We start from the raw sequence: 21,144 nt of genomic DNA on the forward strand, positions 1-21,144 counted from the left end.
TGAGCCATTTCTCTATAGATTAGCTGACATAGCATGTTAAATTTTACAAATCTCTTTGTTATTATTATTTCATTTGAGCCTCACAGTAATTCTGGGAGGTACTATAACAGTTATTTTCCATTTTGTCAGTGAGAGTTAAGGAAGACTTACCCATGGTCACACAGATAGTAAGTGCTAAGTCATACTTATATTGAGTATATATACTCAGACCTTCCTGATTCCAATTCCAGCATACTGTTATGAAAACATTGTCTCTCAAGAGAGGAGTATGAACTTCAGTTGTTTTGGACCGATTCAACCTCCAACTCAATTCTCATTTATATATTCTTATAGCTTTGGAAACAGTTGGCCAAGAAATTACTTCTGACAGCTCACCAATTTGGCCACAATCTTTTTATAACTTATAAACAACACTTAAGAGGATAGTTTTGTTGCTTGAAGGTCAAAAAATATATGCTAAAGGTTGCATGGTGATGGAACATAGCTTGGATAAGGTGAGCTATTAAAAGGGAATAAATGGGCTAGAGGGGAAAAAAAAATCCTGATTTTACTGACTCCAGAAAATTTTTCAGTGTCTGTTCTATGGCTTTATTAGAGATGAGAAACAATTGGGTCCTTGAGGTACTTGCATTCTTCCAGGAGTAGAGAGAGATGTGTACTTTGAAAGATAAAAGCAAAATAAATACTAGGTAAGTTTTTTTTGGAGGGATGAGGGAAGGTAACTGTACTCACTTCTGAGATCAAAAAAGGCTTCCTACAGAAGGCAGCTCTTTTTTCAGGGTTTATATTTTGTTCTGTGTGGTTGCAGTAGAGTGTCATCATCAGATGAACTTGAGACCATTATTAAAGAAGTCATTCCATACCCAAGAAAGCTTTTAAAAAAGATTTCTTTTCCTTTTTCTTCAAATGATTTTTCTTCTTTTCCTTATTCTTACAGGGAGATCTTGTTGCAGTGGGTGTACTCTCTGGGAACAGGAATTTTGAGGGTCGTGTCCATCCCAACACTCGTGCGAATTATCTGGCCTCTCCTCCATTAGTAATAGCATATGCAATTGCTGGGACCATTAGGATTGATTTTGAAAAAGATCCATTGGGTAAGAAGCTCAAGTTTAGTGTTTGTTATCATAACTTGTATTTGCAACCTAATGAAAAAATTTTCTCCTCACTTTCCCAATAATATAATATATGATATATAATGAGTATAATGATTATAATATCCTATAGTTGTGTAACATGTAAAACTAGGAGATGTTTCTAAAAGGACAAAAAAAAAATACCATTTTTTTTGCATCCTCCCCACTTTTAGGGTAGTATGAGGCATCCCATGCATATATGCTTACTCTGAATGTGTGTTTCATTGACTGTCTCAGCATTACTAACCTTTTTAACAAATAGGAAAGTAACTTGAAAGGAAAGGCAAATTGTTTCTGGCCATTTGGAATTATATTAACTTATAAGTGGGTGTAATATTGAAAAGTTAAAATAGTGGCAGGGTGAAATCAGAGTGTTTAGTTTCTTAGTGATATACCTATGAACTCATTCATTTAAGCAAGCATGTTAAAAGCCTTAAAGCATTCCATTTTCTTAAGTTGATGAAAAGAGGACAGTTCCCCTTTTGAAAACAAGAGGAAAGCAACTTTTTTCCTCATAGAATTCAGAATATCATGCTTTGAATTATGATTTCTAGGTACACAAGTCATGTGATAAAGTTCCTTTAAATATTTTTTTTTCTTTCAGGAATAAATGCAAAGGGACAAAAGATTTTTTTGAAGGATATATGGCCAACTAGAGAGGAGATTCAGCTTGTGGAACGTCAGTATGTTATCCCTGGGATGTTTAAGGAAGTCTACAAGAAAATAGAGGTACAATCTTCAAAATTGTCCTGAGCAACTGACCTTTCATTACTTTCTACAAATACTGGGGTTGACATTTGCTAATAGGAAGAAATACTTTTTTTCCCTCCATTTGGCTAGATAAGCATTTCAAAAAGGCTGTCTTACTTAAATTGAAATGGACAAAACTAAAAGTATTGAAATAGATCTTTTAAAAGTAAGCAGATTAACAAATAAATATATCAAGCTGAGGGTTGGAGGGATGGTTGGAAGGCGAATGTTAAGAAGTTACCTCTTGGTATAATAAATGCTTTTCTGCACATTTTAATATTATGATGATGTATATCTTAAATTATTCCATATATATTTCCCTACCCAATTTCTCAGTGTTGCACTAAGGTATGTGCCTCCCCAGCAATTGGCACTCTAAAATTTTAGATAGGAATATTCTAATGATTCTGGCTTTTCCAATAATCTGGGAATTAGGATGGCTTGTATAGAAAATTCAGTTTTGATTTTAGTATAGTGGAGTTATTGTTTGAAAAATGCCCCTTGGTTATCTGAAAGGCCATATGGTAAAGTTTTTGAAAGTATAGAATTTCCCACCGTTCACTGAAAGTAAGTGGTTTATACATTGGAAGAATCTGGATCATATATACATATGCGTGTATATATAATTAGAGAGGCAAAGTGGTCAAAGTGGATAGAGAGATGGCCTTGAAGCCAGCAAAACAGTCTAAGTTCCAGTCTCTGTCACATAGTGACATTTTACCTCCCAGTATCTTAGGCTGGAGACTAAGGTCGCAGAGAAAGTGCTGATAAACATTTGTAAAATGAGTGTCTTTCTCTCAGAGCTCCCAAAACCCATGAGATCACATGCCCTATACCTATTCCTATATAACTTAGAAGATGCAATATCATGATATATTTAAAAATCAGTGTTTTGTTTTGTTGTTGTTGTTTTTTTTTGTTTTTTGTTTTTTTTTTTAAATAGAAAAAAAGTTGAACCTTTATTCTGGGGAATAAATATTCCCTTAATTAATAGTGATTTTGCTGATTTCCACAGGTTTGATTTGAGGTCCCATTCCTAAGTGTGACTTATACTTAAATGGGATATATGTGACAAGGATGACAAGTTAATTAGTGATGTCAGGATTTTAGGAAGCACCCTGTTTTACAGAGTTAAGGCCCAACAAGCAATCTGTGTCTTGAGCTTGGGATAACAACAGTGCTTTTGCACTTGCCCTCTGTATGATCTCATTCTCTAGTAAAATCACATATGTCATATTTTTTGGCCAGCACCATGTATTCTCCAAGCTCAGACAAATATTAGACAAGTACCCATATTCCAATCATGAAGTCCTGTCTCATTGTTACCCCTCATCATCAGGGCTACAGCTTACTGGGTAGTGATTGGAATAAGTAAAATCAGTGATCTCAATGTAAATAGAATTTGGTTTTGTTTTCTTCTTTAAACACCTATACTAGCAAACTTTCTTCAGCTCTAGTTTTATCTGATTATATATTTAAATATGTAATATTTAATACATTATTTAACTTTCTTCTGAGGATCTTAACAGTAAAACAGTAGAATATTGTTATATCTATTTTATTTCTTTATTTAGACAGTGAATGAAAGCTGGAATGCCTTATGTGCTCCATCGGACAAACTATATTCCTGGAACCCTAAGTCTACATACATTAAATCTCCTCCCTTCTTTGAAAATCTCGTATGTATTTTTTTTTAATGCTTCCAGAAGTTTCTTCCACTATCTCCTATTCTTAAGTTCTAATATATATCTGCATATGATGTTAACATTTGTGCCTGTTTACAAGTAGCTAGAACTAATTGGGTAAAATACAGTTTAGATATAAACAGGAAAAAAGGAATCCTTGTGACTGACTTGATCTGTCTGTTTTGTAATAGAATTGGTTGTTTATTCCATTGGAATGTAAACTTCTTGAAGCCAGGCAATATTTTTGCCTTTATTTTTTATCCCAAGCAAAGTGCTGGCTTACATAATAAATGTTATTGGCTGAAGGGTTAACATTTTATCATGTGATATTATCCACCTCTCTGGATACATCTATTTATCTTTAACTTTTGTGTCAACTTAGCAAAAGGCATAGGAAAAATACAGGGGCATTTCTCAAGGGTAGTGTTAAATTCCTTCATATTTAAACCCATGAGGAAAGGAAAATTTTTCCATGGCTAACTAGCAAATTCAGTAAGAATCACTTTAGGAAGCACCATGTGCAGAGCCCTTACTAGTCCTAGTAATAAATAATATAAATTTTATAAAAGATTAAATTCAGATGCAGATTCTGTTTTTAAGGAATTTATGCACATAATTCGTTTTTCCCTTGGTAAATCAGAAATGGGTTGCCATATCCAATCAGCTGCTAAATCTATTGATTCTATCTTCAAAACATCTGTTCTCTTCTCTCTAGTCACAGGGCCATCACTCTCATTAAGGCTCTTCATCTCGACAATTGCCATGGCCTCCTTCCTAACTGGATTTCTGAATTCCATTCTTTCTTAGCTTTGATCCATATTACACATAACTGCCAAAACATTCTTCTTAAAGCACTAACCATATCACTTTCCTTCTTAAGAATCTTTAGTTGTTCCTGTTACTTCTAAAATGAAATGCAAATTCATATCTTCAGCATGATATTTAAAACTCTTCATAATCTATCTTATCTTTCCAGGCTTATTCAATGAATATATACCAAGGACTGTGCTAAATACTAAAGATGCAATAACAGAGACTCCAATCCAGTCAAAATTGAACTTCTTCCTCAACTCTACCTTTCAGAACCCCCAATTTCCTTCAAAGCTCAACTCAAATGCTACTTTCTACTTGAGGCTTTTCCTTTTCCCCTAGTCCTGCCTCCCCCCAAGCCAGTGCTCACTCTCTCTCTAAGTATTTAGGTAACTTTTTAGTATATATTCTAATAAGAATCTTTGGAGGGAGAGGGGGAAGGACAGCAGAACATGGTAGTTGTACCACTGATGCAACAGTGGAACTTGTTGCTGTAACAATTATTATTGGTGACTAACTGGTGATGACTTGTTCAAAAAAGCTTTATCACAAATGTTGAGTGATTTTTTTTCCCCCCCTAGACTTTGGATCCCCCACCTCTTAAATCAATAGTAGATGCCTATGTCCTATTAAACTTGGGAGATTCGGTAACAACTGACCATATTTCTCCAGCTGGAAATATTGCAAGAAATAGTCCTGCTGCTCGATACTTAACCAACAGAGGGTAAGTATGTTTAAATTAAGGAGGGACCATGAGTAGGAAAAAATGTGAAAGTAAGGATGAAATTTCCATTATTAATACCATGTAACTGGCTTGAACAATGCACTGATAATCCCATACTTGTTGGTTTATAGTACTTTGTGCTTTGGAAATCAACTCTTTTTTCTTTGACCACCTGTTCTCTTTTAATTCTCCAATCTAATGATTCTAATGATCCTGTGAACTAAAGGGTAACTATAATGCTGAAACTTCTCAGCAAATAAACCAACTTGTTTACTTTATTCTACAGCTATTCCTGATTCCTCCCAAAACAGTTTATGTTACCCAGAAATTAGACAAGGAAAGACTGCTTAGAAGGATCATCCATCAGAAACTTCCTTCCTTTTTGCCTTATGTATCTGAAACCTAACTTAGGATTCTACTATTTCACCACTGCCAAGTACAATCCCTTTCCTGCCTTTCTCCCGCCTTCCCCTTCCTTAAAAAGATACTGCCTTTACTTGTTGGAGCACATGGTTGAAATAGCCTTTGTAAATTATATTATTAGTGTTTTTATTATTCAGGACATATTTACTCATTCTGTTTTCCATATAAATCAGGTCTCTTGCTCTTTTTAAACCTATCTTTTGGGTAGTTTTGAGTTGGTTTGTATGCCACAGAAATGACCAAAGGAAAGAAGGTAAATATGTAACTGTCAAGATGTTTTGACCAACCCTAGTTAAAAGTTTGTACAGCAGGGAAAGTAATAATTCTTGACTGAAATTAATTATTTGAAGAAGAATCATGAGATTTCTTTTTTCAATCCTTATTCTATGTGTTAATTTCATACCAGTAGATGTGACATCATAGGAAGATATTGAGACGATATTTTTTTCTTTTGGAAATTTTTCAAAATTTTGATGGTTAGAAATTAGAAAAATGATATCGAATTAAATTAAACATTTAAAGCACACAATCCACTTTGTTGATAATAGCACAAAGACCTTATTTAATAAATAGAAAATATTTGGATTTTATATTCATCATGGAAATTACCTGTTCTCTGAGCATTTGTTTTTAGTCACAAGGTCAAAAAAGAAGTCTAAATGGGCTGTTTCTCCATATTAAAGGTCTAGAAATCTGGATCAATTTGGGGAATATTGATTTTGAGTTAGTATTGATTATAAACAGTGTCTCTGTCTTGGCCTTTATTAAAAAAAAAAATCAAGCCAGTTTTTATCTGTCTACTAGGATCACCAGCCATTCCAAAGTTATCTTGGTACATTTAGGAATTGTCTGCTAAAATTCTGTGTTAAGGTATAAATATATAGAAGAATAAAAATTGGTTATTGAGAACCAGAGTTTAATACTCTTAACAGTAGTTTCATTGCAGCAGTTCCATTTCATAACAGTACTACACATTTTGATTTTCTACTGTAAATGTTAGATACATAAGTATCATAAAACTCCATTTATCTATTGCAATACACCATATTTGTGAGGAAAATTAGGAATACATCAAATGACTCTTATCCAGAAACATAGGGGTTTCATCTTCTTTGAAAATTTTAAAAGTTACAGTTTGAACAGTTTCTTCCATCACTCATATCAACTCAAGAAGTTTTTCAAATCTCCAGATAGATTAATGAAATGATGGGTGCCCTATTTACAAAAATCAGTCATGAGTATTTAGTGAACATCTACCATGTACTTATTATTCAAGTATGACTTTAGTGCATAATATACTGGATTGTAATCAGGAAGGTTTAAGTTTGTTTCCCATCTTACATTATTACTAGCTGAACAAGTCATTTGCCTCCTTTCATTTTCCTGAACCATAAAATAGAAATAACAATGCCTGTACGACTTAATCTTAATTGGTTATTGTAAAAATCAAATAATATGTTTAAATCTAGAAGGGACCTTGGAGAGCATCTAGTATAACTCACTCATTTTGCATGAGGAAACTGAGGCAGAGGGCATATATGTTAGCTATTATTGTTGTTTAAAGAAATTTTTTAAATGAATGATAAATACATTCTGTCCTCTGGCTGGAGAAATAACATTATTTAATATGCTTAAATACTGTACATATGTAGAAGATGATGAAATAGGCACTTAGTTCAATTAAGAAAGGATCTTTCATCTTAGCAAATAATTCTTTATCTTATGTAATCAGATAGTATGTCCTAGTATAGAAATATTCTTCAAGACAATACATCATTAAGTGCTAAATAATAAAACATGCTATGAATTCAGAATAGGAAGAAAGAACTATAGCCTAATAAATTTAAGAAGCTTCAGGGTGGAAAGTAATACTTAAACTAGGCCTTAAAGAATGCATAGGGGCAATTAGTAGCGCAGTGGATAGAGCACCAGCCCTGAAGTCAGGAGAACCTGAGTTCAAATCTGGTCCCAGACACTTAACACATCCTAGCTGTGTGACCCTGAGCAAGTCTACATCTGCTAATATGACATATCCTTCCCAGTATCTTCAGAAATAGTTATTTGGGTCCACAGGCTGCTTGATTTATAATGCCATGCTTTCTGGCATTTGTTTTTGTTTTGTTTTGTTTTTGCCTGATTGCATAGACCTGGGAGGACTGAGTGGGGAGGGAAAAGGGTAAATTTTATAATAAGGAAAAGTTGTCATTGTAGATCCAATTTTAGATCTTTTTGAGCTTAATATCAAAAATTCCAGAAACTACTGTTGTTTTGATGGATCATACCTTGGGCTTGTGGACACTTTTTTAAGCTAGTCTGCCTTTCCCTTCTTTATGGTATAAATTCTCCTAACTGATAGATACCTTAGTCAGTCCAGAGTTGAGATTGTTCACACAATAGCACTGTCTTCCTTAAAACAGTTCTCTTCAGAGCTCTACCAATAGGAAGTCTGTAGGATCAACCTATAGCCTTGTATTCTAGTTTTGTCATGCTTTCTTCTCTGAGTTTTATCACATCTCTGTCTGCAAAATAACTTGACAATTGAAATTCCTTTCCCTAGTCTAGGTGAACCAAATAGATTTAGAGGAATAACTAGATGTTATTTGCTTTTCTCAATTTATATTAAACCAAATTTTTGCTCACTTTCATTAAAAAAAGCTCACTCCATTTTGGGGGGATTTTGTTTGTTTTAATATTAGTTTGACTCCCAGAGAGTTCAACTCCTATGGTTCCCGAAGAGGCAATGATGCTGTCATGGCTCGAGGAACATTTGCCAACATCCGCTTACTAAATAAATTTTTAAATAAACAAGCTCCACAGACCATACATTTGCCTTCTGGTGAAACGGTAAGTATATTCTTCCCTCCTCCTTGAAATAAGGATTTTAAGATTATACTCAATAGAGTTAGCATAGCATAGAGGGAAGAGCACTGGCTGGACAATCGATGGATCTGGCTTCAAAAGCTACCTCTAATGATTATTTGAGCAAAATACTTAACCTGAGGGTTGAACTAGACCAAAAGTTTTTTGGTTTTTTGTTTTTGTTTTTCAATAAAATTTTATTTTTCCAAATTCATGTAAAGAGTTTTCAACATTCATTTTTGCAAAACTTTGTGGTCTAATTTTTTTCTCCCTCCCTCCATTACTTCCCCTTTCCTCAAGACAGCAAGCAATCTAATGTAGGGTAAATATGTTCAAGAAAAATCTGATCAAAAGGGGAAAAACAAAAACAAAACAAGCAGACAACAACAAAAAAATGAAAATACTATCCTTTGATCCACATTCAGTCTCTGTAGTTCTCTCTTTGGATCTGAATGTTTTCCATCCCAAATCTATTGGAATTGACTTGAATCATGGCATTGTTGAAAAAAGCCAAAATCCATCACAGTTGATCATCACATAATCTTGTTCTTAGTATGTACAATAAGTGTCTCTTAGCTTTTCTCTGAAATCACCCTGCTCATCATTTCTTATAAGAGCAAAATATTTCATTACATTCATATACCATAACTTACTCAGCCATTCCCCAACTGATGAGTATCTGCTCGATTTCTGGTTTCTTGACAATACAAAAAGGGCTGCTACAAATATGTTTGCAAATATGGGTCCTTTTTCCTCCTTTATGATTTCTTTGAGATTCAGACCTAGTAGTTTTGCTGCATCAAAGGATATACACAGTTTTATAGTCCTTTGGGCATAGTCACAAATTGCTCTCCTAATTGGTTGGCTCATTTTACAATTCCACCAACAAATATATTAGTTAGACCAGAGGTTCTTAACCTGGAGTCCCTGAATTTGGGTATTTTCCCCCTTTTATTTTTATTTTTACATTAATACAAACTTATGGAATAAAGCATTTCCATAACAAAGTATAATAAAAAAATGATTTTACATAAAACTGCAACTCTAGTAAGCACAAGTTATTACTTTCAAATGTATAAGAAAATTAATTACCTTGTAAATTTATTTTTTAATTTGTTTTTTAAAATATTTTGTTGGCTTCATTGCAATATAATTTTTTTTTTCTTTTCTAATGCTATCTACCTTACTTTATGTCTAAAATCATTATTCTGAGAAGAGCTTAGTGGATTTCACCAGACTGGCATGAGGTCTGTGACTCAGAAATGGTTAAGAAGGTCCACTTCACTTCTATATCAATAATACTATGATACTTAGTGTCTTATTGTTAATTTCTTTTTAGTTTAATCGTGATGAATGATGAATGGATAAACTAAGTAATAGAGTACATTGGAGTCCAGATGAACCACATCCACAGCCTGTTTCCTCATCTCTAAAATGGAGATGATAATAGCATGCTACTTCACAGAGTTTTTGTTAGGATCAAATGAGATACTGTTTGCAACTGTGAAATATAAAATACTATATAAATGGTAGCTATCATAATTTCCTTTCCAAGAAGCTTCCAATACAGGTGTCCCCACTATATGACATGAGTAAAATATTTACAAAGCTCTTATATGTATAGAACTTGACTTTGTAGAATTTTTGTCCACTTCTCTATAAAATATTTCTGCTTCTTTTTTTTTTTTTTTTTTTTTTTGCAACAGATTTTGGCACTTAAACTACAGTTCTCATCTGTTTGTAAACATCAAGGCGAGATGGCCAGTTGCCATTGTGAAATGGCTTTTCTGATTGCCTTTTAGTTCCCAATAAAACTAACAATACTACTTCATGAGCTTGTATATGTAGGGCTGGTAGGGAGGAGCTTATTGATATTTTACAAACTGACTTAGGAGATAAAGAATACAGAAGATCAGTGAATGGGGAAGTATTTATTAAGTATAAACTGTGTGCCAGGTGCTGGAAGACAGACCCATTGTTTTACAGAGGCCTAGGATATTAAATTGATTTGTCTGAAATCTCACAGATAGTAAGCATCAGAGCTAGGACTTCAACCCAGGTTTTCTGATTTCAGAGATAATACTTACCACTGTCTTCCTACTATATCACTCCTCCCAAGAGAATGTAAATGTTCTTTCAGTCAAACTAAATTTTAAAAAATATTTTCTAGTGTCATTTAGAGATGACAGCTAAGTGATTCTGGATAGAATACTGGAGTCACAAAAAGCCAGATACTTACTAGCTTATACCCAAGACATGTTACTTAGTTTTTGTTTGCCTTAATCTATTGGAGAAAGAAATGGCAGATCAGTATCTTTGCCAGGAAAACCCTATGGATATTATTGGTATGCTATTGTCCATAGGGTCATGAAGAGTCAGACATGACTGAATGACTAGAGTAGTGTCAAAGCTAGAATGTTAATGTCCATTCCTCCTGAAACATGAATCTTTTTTTTTAATCGTTAATGTAAGTTGAGTTGTTGTAAGTTAAAAGGCTAGTATTTAAATTAATGAAGTGCTTCTTAGCATCTTCCTCTCTTATTTTGCCATTATCGATATATAAACAGAATGGAACTAAAGGCCATTTCCTACTTTTTCATCATATATTAAAAAAAAGATGAATACCTGGAAGCCATCTCACTCGTGATAACTGGGCTGACCCCACACAATATATAGTGGTAGACAGTGTGTAGACACCATACATGAAATTTTTCAAAATCCTCTAAGTAGAGAACTTGGTCTAATGCCTAGGTCCTTGTGAACTCAGACTCATTTCTATACCACAGTGATAAGAGCAGAAGAGAGTTTGAGCGTGGAATAAGAACTGGCCTTGGACTTATGCTTTTGTTGATACAGGGATCACCTATATGAAGAAACTCCCTCTACTAATGTAGGTTAGCACCAACTCTGAAACTTAAAGCCTTAGAGCAGAGATTCTTAACCTTTTTTATTTGTTAGAAATCCCTTTGACAATCTGATAAAGATAATTGACTATTACTTAGAAATGCAGAAAATAAAATACATAGAATTGCAAAGGATTTACTAGGTCTTCCTGGCTCTCTTCTCATTGTAAATCCTGAATATTGTTTTTACCTTCTTCCTAGAGGTGAGCCCAATGCCTTACACAGAGTTGGTGCTTCATAAGTGATTGTTGAATTGAATTAGTTGGCTTTTTTTTGTCTTTTTCTGAAGTGTCAGGCTAGATGGCTGCATAAATTGATAATTAATTTTTGGAATTATAAAATAGGAGACGCACACCTGCTTTTTTGGCTGCTTGCCAGTAAAGACTGCAATATTAGTAGGAAGTGAGATTGCAGTCATTTTAATATGAAGATATGAGATGCAGGGGCAGACAACACAGCAAGAAGAGAGACAAATGGCAAAAAGGATCCAGAGGCAGATGACATAGGAGATAGGATTAGAGTAGTGAAGGTGCATGGGCAACGTGGAAAAGGGATTAGAGAATCACCCATAAAACATGGTCAATAGCATAGATTTAGTAGAGATGAAGAATGCTTGATGGGGATAAATTTTGTTTTTATTGGTTTTTGGAGGGGAACAAACTTAACTTTTATGTGCCATCTAAGGGTTAGTTCATTAATATATCAAAAATGTTTTAACATGCCCACATCATCTCAGAATTATCAGCACTATTTAGTGTTCTACTAGTTTTACTAGTTTGTCCGAAATTTATTTAAGCTTTATATATCATAAGGCCCAAAAAGCCCTGATAGCAAAGCCTGAATGGCATCCCCTAACTAAATACATATTGCTAGGATGTGATTTTTGGTTACTATATGATAAAGTTAATTTATAGACTATTCTACAAATTTGGGACAGTTTTGTACATGATTTCTGTGTTCCTCTTTGTAATCTTATTTTCTGCTATTGCTACTTTATGCTGACTTCTTATAAACTTCTTATACTGACTAGAAGGAAAGGGAGGTTATCACTAGGGATCAGAATGATATACAGTTTAATATACAGCATTTCCATTAATTAGATTATAAAAAAAGATGTGAAGAAAAAGTAATTCACTAAGTTAATGATAGATATGAGATTAGACTTTTTGGGCCTGAATTCCTGTGTAGTTGAATAACAGCTTATATAATGAAATGGAAACTCAGTAAATAACTAGAATAAACTTAAAACTGTTCTTTTCTCTTTGGGGTGGGGGTGAGGGTCAGGAAAGTTACATGAGAGGAAATGACAATGTACTTATTAAGGAAACATGTGCTGGAAGACCATTTATGGATTGGGTTGCAGTTATAATTGTTGTTCTAATTAGCTGTGTGATCCTAGGCAGGTAACTTAATCTTTTATTGCCTCAGTTTCTTCACCTACCAAATGAGCATAATAACATCACATTTCATCTATGGTTGTTGTGAGGAATTATTATTAAGAAAATAATTGTAAAGTGCTTAGTGAAATACCTGGCACAATAGTTATTACAGAGATATTAGTTGTTATTGTTAATCCTTAACTTGTACACATCATGAGTAAAGATGATTCCCTAGCTTAAAAGATCTTATTTTGAAAGATTAATAATTTTAAACTAATATGACCTAAAAGCAAACTGGCAAGTAACATTTCATAATGAATTCAGGGACATTCTAGTCTGTGTACAATTATATTGCTTTACACATATTTCACATTATCTTCTCATGTATGTAATCATTCAAATGAAATATTAACAAAAGATTGACCTATCTTTCAGGGTGTGCTTTGGTTATATTACTAAGGAGCATTTATATACCATTTAAGGTTTTCAGAGCATCTCATTTAATCCTCACAACAGTCCTAAGTGGTATTATACCCATTTTACAGATGATAGCAGTCAAATGATGTGCCCAGGATCATATAATTGATAAGTGGACAAGGCTGGATTTGAATTCAGATTTGAATTTTCTTCACTTCAAGTCCAGCAGTTTATTAGCTATACCACCTAGCTTGCATCAGTGAATAGTTGAAGATGCATTAAAATCATATACAAACAAATGTTGTAAATATGATATAAATTATTTTGTTTGTTGAACTTAAGTGATTTGCACTTAACTTCACACAACTAGTAAGTATTAAGTGTCTGAGGCTAGATTTGAACTCAGGTACTCCTGATTTCAGGTTCAGTTTTATATGCACTGTACCATCCTCCAAGTCACTTATTTAAGAGAAAAAATATAGCTTGGTTGCATCATCAGTTCTCTGGAATTATTTTTAGTGAGTGGGATAATCAGAATTCCTAATTCATTCGACTGCCTTTACAGTATTATTTATTGTTTGTTTTATTAAATGGTCTCCTGTTTCTGCTTACTTCACCCTCCATAATCTTATACAACTTCTTTCAGGTTTCTCTAAGTTTGTCGCTTTCATTATTTCTTATACAATAAAATTCTATTTGTTAACTGTAATTTGTTTAGTTATTCCCCAGTTGATAGGAACCTCTATTTCCAGTTCTTTGCGATAATAAAATTTTCATATCATTTCCAGCACCATTAATTTTTTTTTCAGTGTGATCACTAGTATACAAAGTATCCCATCAATATAGAGACATCAATTATTTATAAAACATTTATTAAGCACCCAACTATTGAGTACTGTGTGCTCAGGAGTCCATGAATAGTCAACTCTGGTTGGAATTCAGAGTGCTTGGGAAGGCATGGTAGTAACACTACATTATGTGTGAATGAATGAATACCACCTATTTCAATGAAAATTTTGAAAATGAAACAAAGGAGAAAGGTTGTGGAAGCACTTTTAAAAATCTAAAAGCATTTAATGTGTTTGACATATAATCTTAATGTTCAGGTAGGGCATAAGGACTTTTTTTGATGGTATTACGAAGATTGTTTTTCTTTATTATTCCGAATAGATTTTGGAAAGATTTAGGCTTTATTTGGTCATAGAAGAATATTTTTGGCATCAAGAAATAATATTTTTACAGTAATGTATGCATTCATTTTCTCTTTCCATCTGAAAACACAGCATATACCTAGATTGTTGTAATGCTAAATGAAGTAACCACAGACTCTCAGTCTTCCAAAATGATAATGTGAAAAATCTTAGTTGATATCTTGTACAAACATCTTCATTTTAATTTCTTTCTTTCATTATCGATATCTTAAGAGATTTTATTTTCTGATTTTCAAAGCCATTAAGAATAATCATTTCATTGTTTAGTCACCACACATTTAATCTGGCTCATTTGCGTAATTCAAAACAGAATACTTCATACATTTGAATCTTTTGTCTGTCTTTCTCACTTCTGAAAGTTGGGGGGGGGTTCCCCTACCCTTGGCCTTAAAAAGCAGAATTCTGTTTTTAATAATTTCAAAACATTTTTGGGGTACTTTGTGCTTAATTATATATCCACAAAAGATATATTTGAGAATTTCTGCTAAACTCCTATTTGGGTTATGCAGGTAGAAGATTCTGCTTTTTTACTTTTCCATATCCATGTCTGTATCCATATACCTATGAATCCCTTAGGATTCAGAAACTTTTCCCCCCTTTCATCTTTCAGCTTGATGTGTTTGATGCTGCTGATCGCTATCAGAAGGCAGGTATCCCTCTGATAATACTAGCTGGAAAAGAGTATGGATCTGGGAGTTCCCGAGACTGGGCAGCCAAAGGCCCTTTTCTGCTGGTAAGTCATATAGAGGAGAATGAGACAATTACATGGGTAGCAGCCCCATTTAAACAATCATGACAGGCATGATCTTTTCTTCTACAAATCTATAAAGACTAAGACTTCACAAAATGGCAAATTCATATCAAATATAGATCCACACAAGCAAGTTTAAAAAGTAAAAGTCTGATATTTTTTCCTTATCCAATTATCTCATTTTATTTTTATTTTAAAAAAATTAATGGTATTTCATTTTTCAAAATACATGTAAAGATATTTTGAAACCTTATTTTTCAAATTTTCTCCCTTTTTTTTTTCCCTCTTCCTGCTCTCCAAGATAGTAAACAGTCTGATATAGGTTAAACATGTGCAATTCTTCTAAATGTATTTCCATATTCTTCATGCTGAACAACAACAAAAAAAGAGCAGATCAAAAGGGAAATAATACATCTCTTCATGTGGATGGCTCTTTCCATCATAAATCTATTGGAATTGCCTTGATTCACCACATTGTAGAAAAGAGCTACGCCCATCAGAGTTGATCATTACATAATCGTGTTGTTGCTCTGTTCAATATTCTCTTAGGTCTGCTCACTTCGCTTAATGTTAGAATTCTTACAAGGTGCTAAGTCAGTTATCTAATTTAGCATGGTACTTAACAGATCTCTAGTTCTCAGAGGTGGAGACAGATTTATTCCATTTTCCACTTTTGTGCTGGCTGGAGGCTGAAGTACAAACCTTTGGATTCAGAGATATTCGGAGGGAGCTAAAGACAGAAGCTGGCAGAGGCAAAGGACTAGAGGCAAGATCCAGAAGGCCTCCAGAAAACTAGCCAAGCCCCAAGTGAAAAAGAGAAGACTTTAAAGGAGACAATAAAGGATCTGGACTTTAATCCCTGGCTGTACTTGTGATTACACTGAACTGAAACGAATGCTGCCTCCAGAAGCCCCCCCAAGAAACCTGCTCCCAGAGAAGATTATATTTTTGAAAAGAATATTACAACTTAGCATCAATTCATGTAGTTCTCTCCAGACCTCATCATTTCTTTTAGAACAATAATTCATATACCATAACTTATTCAGCCATTCCCCACATGATAAACATCCACTTAATTTCCAGTTCATTGCCACTATAGAAAAGGACTGCCAAAAACATTTTTGAACATTTGGGTCCTTTTCCCTCTTTTATGATCTCTTTGGATACAGACCCAGCAGAAACATTGCTGGATCAAAGGATATGCATAGTTTGATAGCCTTGTGGGCATAGTTTCAAATTAGTCTCCAAAATAATTGGATCATTTTACAATTCCATGAACAATACATTAAGGTCCCAGTTTTCCCACATCCCCTCCAATATTTATCGTTATCTTTTTTTGTCATCTTAGCCAGGCTGAGAGGTGTGAAATGGTACCTCAGAGTCTGGCATTTATTTTAATCCAAGAAGGGTAAGCGTATCTTTCCCATGTTGAAGAAACTTCCTCAGTGATTTAGGATACTTATATTCATCTCTTTCTCATATGCTATAGTCAGATCAGTGTGTTTACTGTGTTTTGTATTTAATACTCCATCTCCTGTTCCTTTATATGAGAGAGGGAGACACCCTATCATCCCAACACTTTTTTTTCCCTATCTCTTGAACTATGCTTGGAGCATAGAACATGCTTAACAAATAAAGGTTTATTGAATATATCTCATGGGCAGCATTTTCCCTGACCTGAATATAAAGAATTGCACAAGTTTCGTTCCTTTCATGTATTTAGGTGCTTGGAAGAAAAAAAAAAGTGTTACATAGTTATATGGCATAGAATGACTTTTTCTTGTGAATAAACTTTAAGGATACATTTTCAAATTTATCTTTAAACTTGCTGTTTGTCAAATTTTGCTTGTGAAAAAATTCTAAGCTAGCCACAAAACAACTAATCTATTTTGGCTAATATACACTAACATGAAGAGACAAGGGGTCCATCATGTTATAAAACATGTTTCACTAAAAAGACAGTTAAAAAGTAGAAATATACAGGACAGCTAGGTAGTAGAGTGGTTAGACCACCAGTCCTGAAGTCAGGAGGACCTGAGTTCAAATGTGGCCTCAGAAACAACACTTCCTAGCTATGCGACCCTGGCTAAGTCACTTAATCCCAGTTGCCTCAGCCAAAAAAAAAAAGTGGAACTGGAATATCTGTCTCCTTAAAAAAACTAGTTTCCCAGGGCTCTGAGTAGTTAAGTTCTTAATTTTAAAAAGTAATATGATGTAATTCATAGAAAACAGATATTAGAGGCAAGAAGGTCCTAGATTTAAGTACTGTCTGACATATACATGGCACAGTATTAAAGTATTAGGTTTGGAGTCTTCCTAACCTGAATTCAGAAATAATCTCAGACACTTGTTTGTAAAGAATGAAGGTAGGAATGCTATGAGGGGAAGTTAACTGGTGCAGTGGATGGAGCGCTAGCCCTGGAGCCAGGAAGACTTAAATTCAAATCTAGTGTCAGACAATTACTGGGTAAATCCTATAACCACGCTTGCTTCAAAAACAAAAAAGGAAGTTGTTTTTTAAAAGTTATGATTTTTAAAGAAGTATTTAATTCATATAAAAAGCTTTCTTGTTCTTGTGTATTTGATGAGGGAAAATGAAATATGAGACTTTTCCCCCTCTATATTAGGGAATCAAAGCTGTCCTAGCTGAGAGTTATGAACGAATTCACCGCAGCAACCTCGTTGGGATGGGAGTTATCCCTCTGGAATATCTCCCTGGGGAGAATGCTAACACTCTTGGACTCACAGGTCGGGAGCGTTACACTATCATCATTCCAGAAAAACTCAAGCCTCGAATGAATATCCAGATTCAGGTAAGCTAGACTGGCCTGGTTCATGCCAAACTACAGTGTGTTCTCTAGATTGTACTCAATCTTCCTTTCAGGACAGTTGTAGTGTCTCAGTCATTATGGTTCAGAAACTAAACTACACCAAAAATAACTCTTTGACCATAATTCCAAATAATCTCCAAAAATGGCCGCCAATTCACATCCACCAGGGTCCTAGTTTTTTCCACATTCTATCCAACATATGTTGCTTTCTCCTTTAATCATTTTGGCCAATATAATAGGTGTAAAATGATATCTCAAGATTGTTTTAATTTGCATTCCTTTTATCAATAATGATTTAGAGCATTTTATCTAAAAACTGCCTGTTCATATACTTTGACCATTTCTCAATTGGGGAATGACTCATATTCTTATAGCTTTTATAAAGTTCTTTATATATTTGAAATATAGGACCATCTATTTATTCTGTGATTCATTCCTATAATATACCTTGGATTTTGTGCTGACCCTCTGAAATTGTTTTAAATTACTCTCCCAAACTTATTTCACCCCTGCTACTCCTAATTTCCCATTATAGCTTTTTATTTTATCAGGCTAAGATAGTGGGTCTCATAGTCCTTATTTTCTAAGTTCATTTCTCAGTACCATAAAAGCCCAACTAAAAGAATTTTCAATAAGAAAAAAAAAAGAATATTTGTTTAGTTCTTTTGAGATCTATTGTTAAGTTCTAATTAAGCCCACTCCCTGATTTTTCTTTGACTGCTTTTATCCTTTTTTTGTGGTTGCTTCATGTCATTTCCCAGTGAAGTTGATTTTAAAATTTTGGCAAGGTGTATAGTGGCTGACAAATGAATACTGCTATTGATAATTAAATGCGAACTAAGCTTTTCACAAAGAGAACCTTCATATTCCATTCCATTAAATTGTGCTTTTAAACAAATGATAATTTTTGTGCATAGGAAAGTTTTCCTGTGAACAGCAGGCACATTCTCTAGTTTCTTTGATTCCTTTAGTCAGATTTTTTTTTTTTTTTTTTTTTTTTTGCTTTGAAGTTATATAGTGCCCATTGTTGGTATGCCTTATTTAAGGCAAGGCCATTGAAGACTGAAATATTCATGCAGAAATGGAAGGGACTCTACAATGCATTCTTTATGGTAACTTCTGAAAATGGCAATTTATGTCATGCAGAGAAGCTTCTTAGTGAGGGTTGGCTGCAGCCTTATCCATGATTTTCCCAACAGACATTGCCCTGAATAAGCACTTGAGGTTATCCTTTGTTATCTTTGCTCTCAGACTCAGAAAAAGGCAATTAAATTTAATCAGATTCACATTACCCATTCCTGCTAAGGCAAAGCTAAGGACTCTTTGTGTGGGAAGATGGAAGCAGCTACTCTGCCTAAGGCTCTAGAGGCCATGTAACAGCCTCATAGAATGGTATAAGTAAAAACTTCACCAATGGTATTGGTGAAATATACTTTATCTTTAGCCTTTCCTTCATACAACTGACAAATGGATATTCTTAAAGAATAAGTCTGACCACTAAACCATGAGCTCTTTAAGAACAAAAACTATCTTTTACCATTCTGTGTATCCACAGTGCCTTGCAGAGTTTGGTATTCAGTAATCAGTCAATAAAAGCTTCTGGACAATCTCACTCCCCTGATCAAAAACTATCACTGGATCCTCATTGTCACTGTTTGACATTTAAGGCCTCCAGAATTTGATCAGCTCCAGCCTATCTTTCTAGGTTGATCACATATTACGTCCTCTCTTGGTCTGTATGCACTTCATCATCTCTTACATATTGTTCTTCCTCACATTTGTCCCTTGGAACCTCTGACTCCCCAGATGTTAAGTTTCTCTTTGCTTCCATCAATAGCTACATATTTATTTTATATTTAGCTTGTTTCTTATTTTTCTGTGTACATACTGTATCCCCTCAGTGATGAGTTTCTTGAGATCAGAGACTCTTCTCACTTTTTGTAGCGAGCTGTCGTCTCCAGAAGCTGCCGGATCACTCTCTGGGAAGAGATCTGCTGTGTCTTCTACTCAAATCTCTCCGATAGATTCTTCTTCCTGTAGTGAACTGTTTTCTCCAGGCAGTTGCTGTTAACTCTTGTCCTTAGAAGTGACTTCCCTTCCTGTAGAGAGCCCCATCAGGCCTGATGTAATGCAGAGAGTCTTCTTCTTTCTCTGAGAGTCCTCTCTTTTATTCTCCCAGAGAATGGGCATGGGATAATGCAAGGGCTTCTGGGAAGAACCACCCCAGCCAATGAGCTTGCCCCCTCTATCAAGTCAACCTGAGTTCTCACCTTGTAATTGTCCAGAAAACCTGAATTCTCACCTTGTCACTGTCCAGACAACCTCAGTTCTCACTTAGTAATCCTAACAACTTTTATCCTGAGCATACTATATATACTATATACTATAGATGTTTAATAAGTGTGTGTTTTCATTTTCATTTTCATGTTTAATAAATACATGTTAAATTTGTTTTTCAATTTTGACTTCTTTATTCTTCTTTGATTCTCATAGCTGGATACAGGAAAGACCTTCCAGGCCATCATGAGGCTTGACACAGATGTGGAACTCACTTATTTCCATAATGGGGGAATCCTCAACTACATGATCCGTAAGATGGTCAAGTAGGCCTGTGTTCCCATCAAGACTCATCCTAAGATCAAGACAAAAACGTGCTGTAATCACTGGCCTTAGATCCATATAAATCTTAATATGAATATTACCTCCTAATGGAGCATATTTTTTTGGAGTTTGTGATACTATATTAGAGTATGCTTGAGGTGGATGAATTGTTTTTGTTGTTTTTTTTCTCATTGCACAAAATCAGATTCACTTAATTTTTTTTCTTTTTTCAGAGCTGATGGGTAGCATAAGTGTGAGTCAGGAAGCAAAATTAAGCTCCTTTAGAGCTACTTATTTTTAAATGTTTGTTTTTCCCATTCTTTTTGTTAAAAGTCTGTAGGATACATACACTTACACCTACACTTGTTGATGTGTCTTCTTTTATTGTTTCTGCTTAGAACTGGATTCTTCTTCTTTTCTTTGTTGAGATGTTTGATTTTTAGGTGGCATCTTCCTTTCCAGTATGTTTTATTAGCATTATTAAATGACTGTAAGCAAAAGAAAATTTCTACTCTCAAAATCATATTACCTATTTTGATTATTCTCTCCCTCTTCTCAAGCTCCTCCACCTTCAATTCAACATGTTCTCAAAATCAAAGGATTAGGATTTTAGCTTCTTCTGACCTTGAAATTATTTGATTCTATAGCTTTTTTACTGATTAATTTC

The 21,144-nt window shown here is 34.3% G+C and overlaps 1 protein-coding gene across 1 annotated transcript in view; it reads left to right on the top strand.

The window, feature by feature from the left end:
* ACO1 (aconitase 1) overlaps positions 1–20,577 on the top strand; it is a 77,461-nt gene extending 56,884 nt beyond the window's left edge. Inside the window, exons 14-21 of the mRNA XM_074280824.1 lie at positions 938–1,094; positions 1,738–1,862; positions 3,458–3,562; positions 4,960–5,102; positions 8,222–8,369; positions 14,905–15,027; positions 17,673–17,858; positions 20,370–20,577. Of these exons, the coding sequence (XP_074136925.1) occupies positions 938–1,094; positions 1,738–1,862; positions 3,458–3,562; positions 4,960–5,102; positions 8,222–8,369; positions 14,905–15,027; positions 17,673–17,858; positions 20,370–20,483 (1,101 nt within the window). The 3' untranslated portion in view covers positions 20,484–20,577. The remainder of the gene's footprint in view (positions 1–937; positions 1,095–1,737; positions 1,863–3,457; positions 3,563–4,959; positions 5,103–8,221; positions 8,370–14,904; positions 15,028–17,672; positions 17,859–20,369) is intronic.
* Positions 20,578–21,144: the final 567 nt, after the last annotated feature.

The sequence above is a fragment of the Sminthopsis crassicaudata genome, chromosome 1 (genome assembly GCF_048593235.1).
Source record: "Sminthopsis crassicaudata isolate SCR6 chromosome 1, ASM4859323v1, whole genome shotgun sequence".
Lineage (NCBI taxonomy): Eukaryota > Metazoa > Chordata > Mammalia > Dasyuromorphia > Dasyuridae > Sminthopsis > Sminthopsis crassicaudata.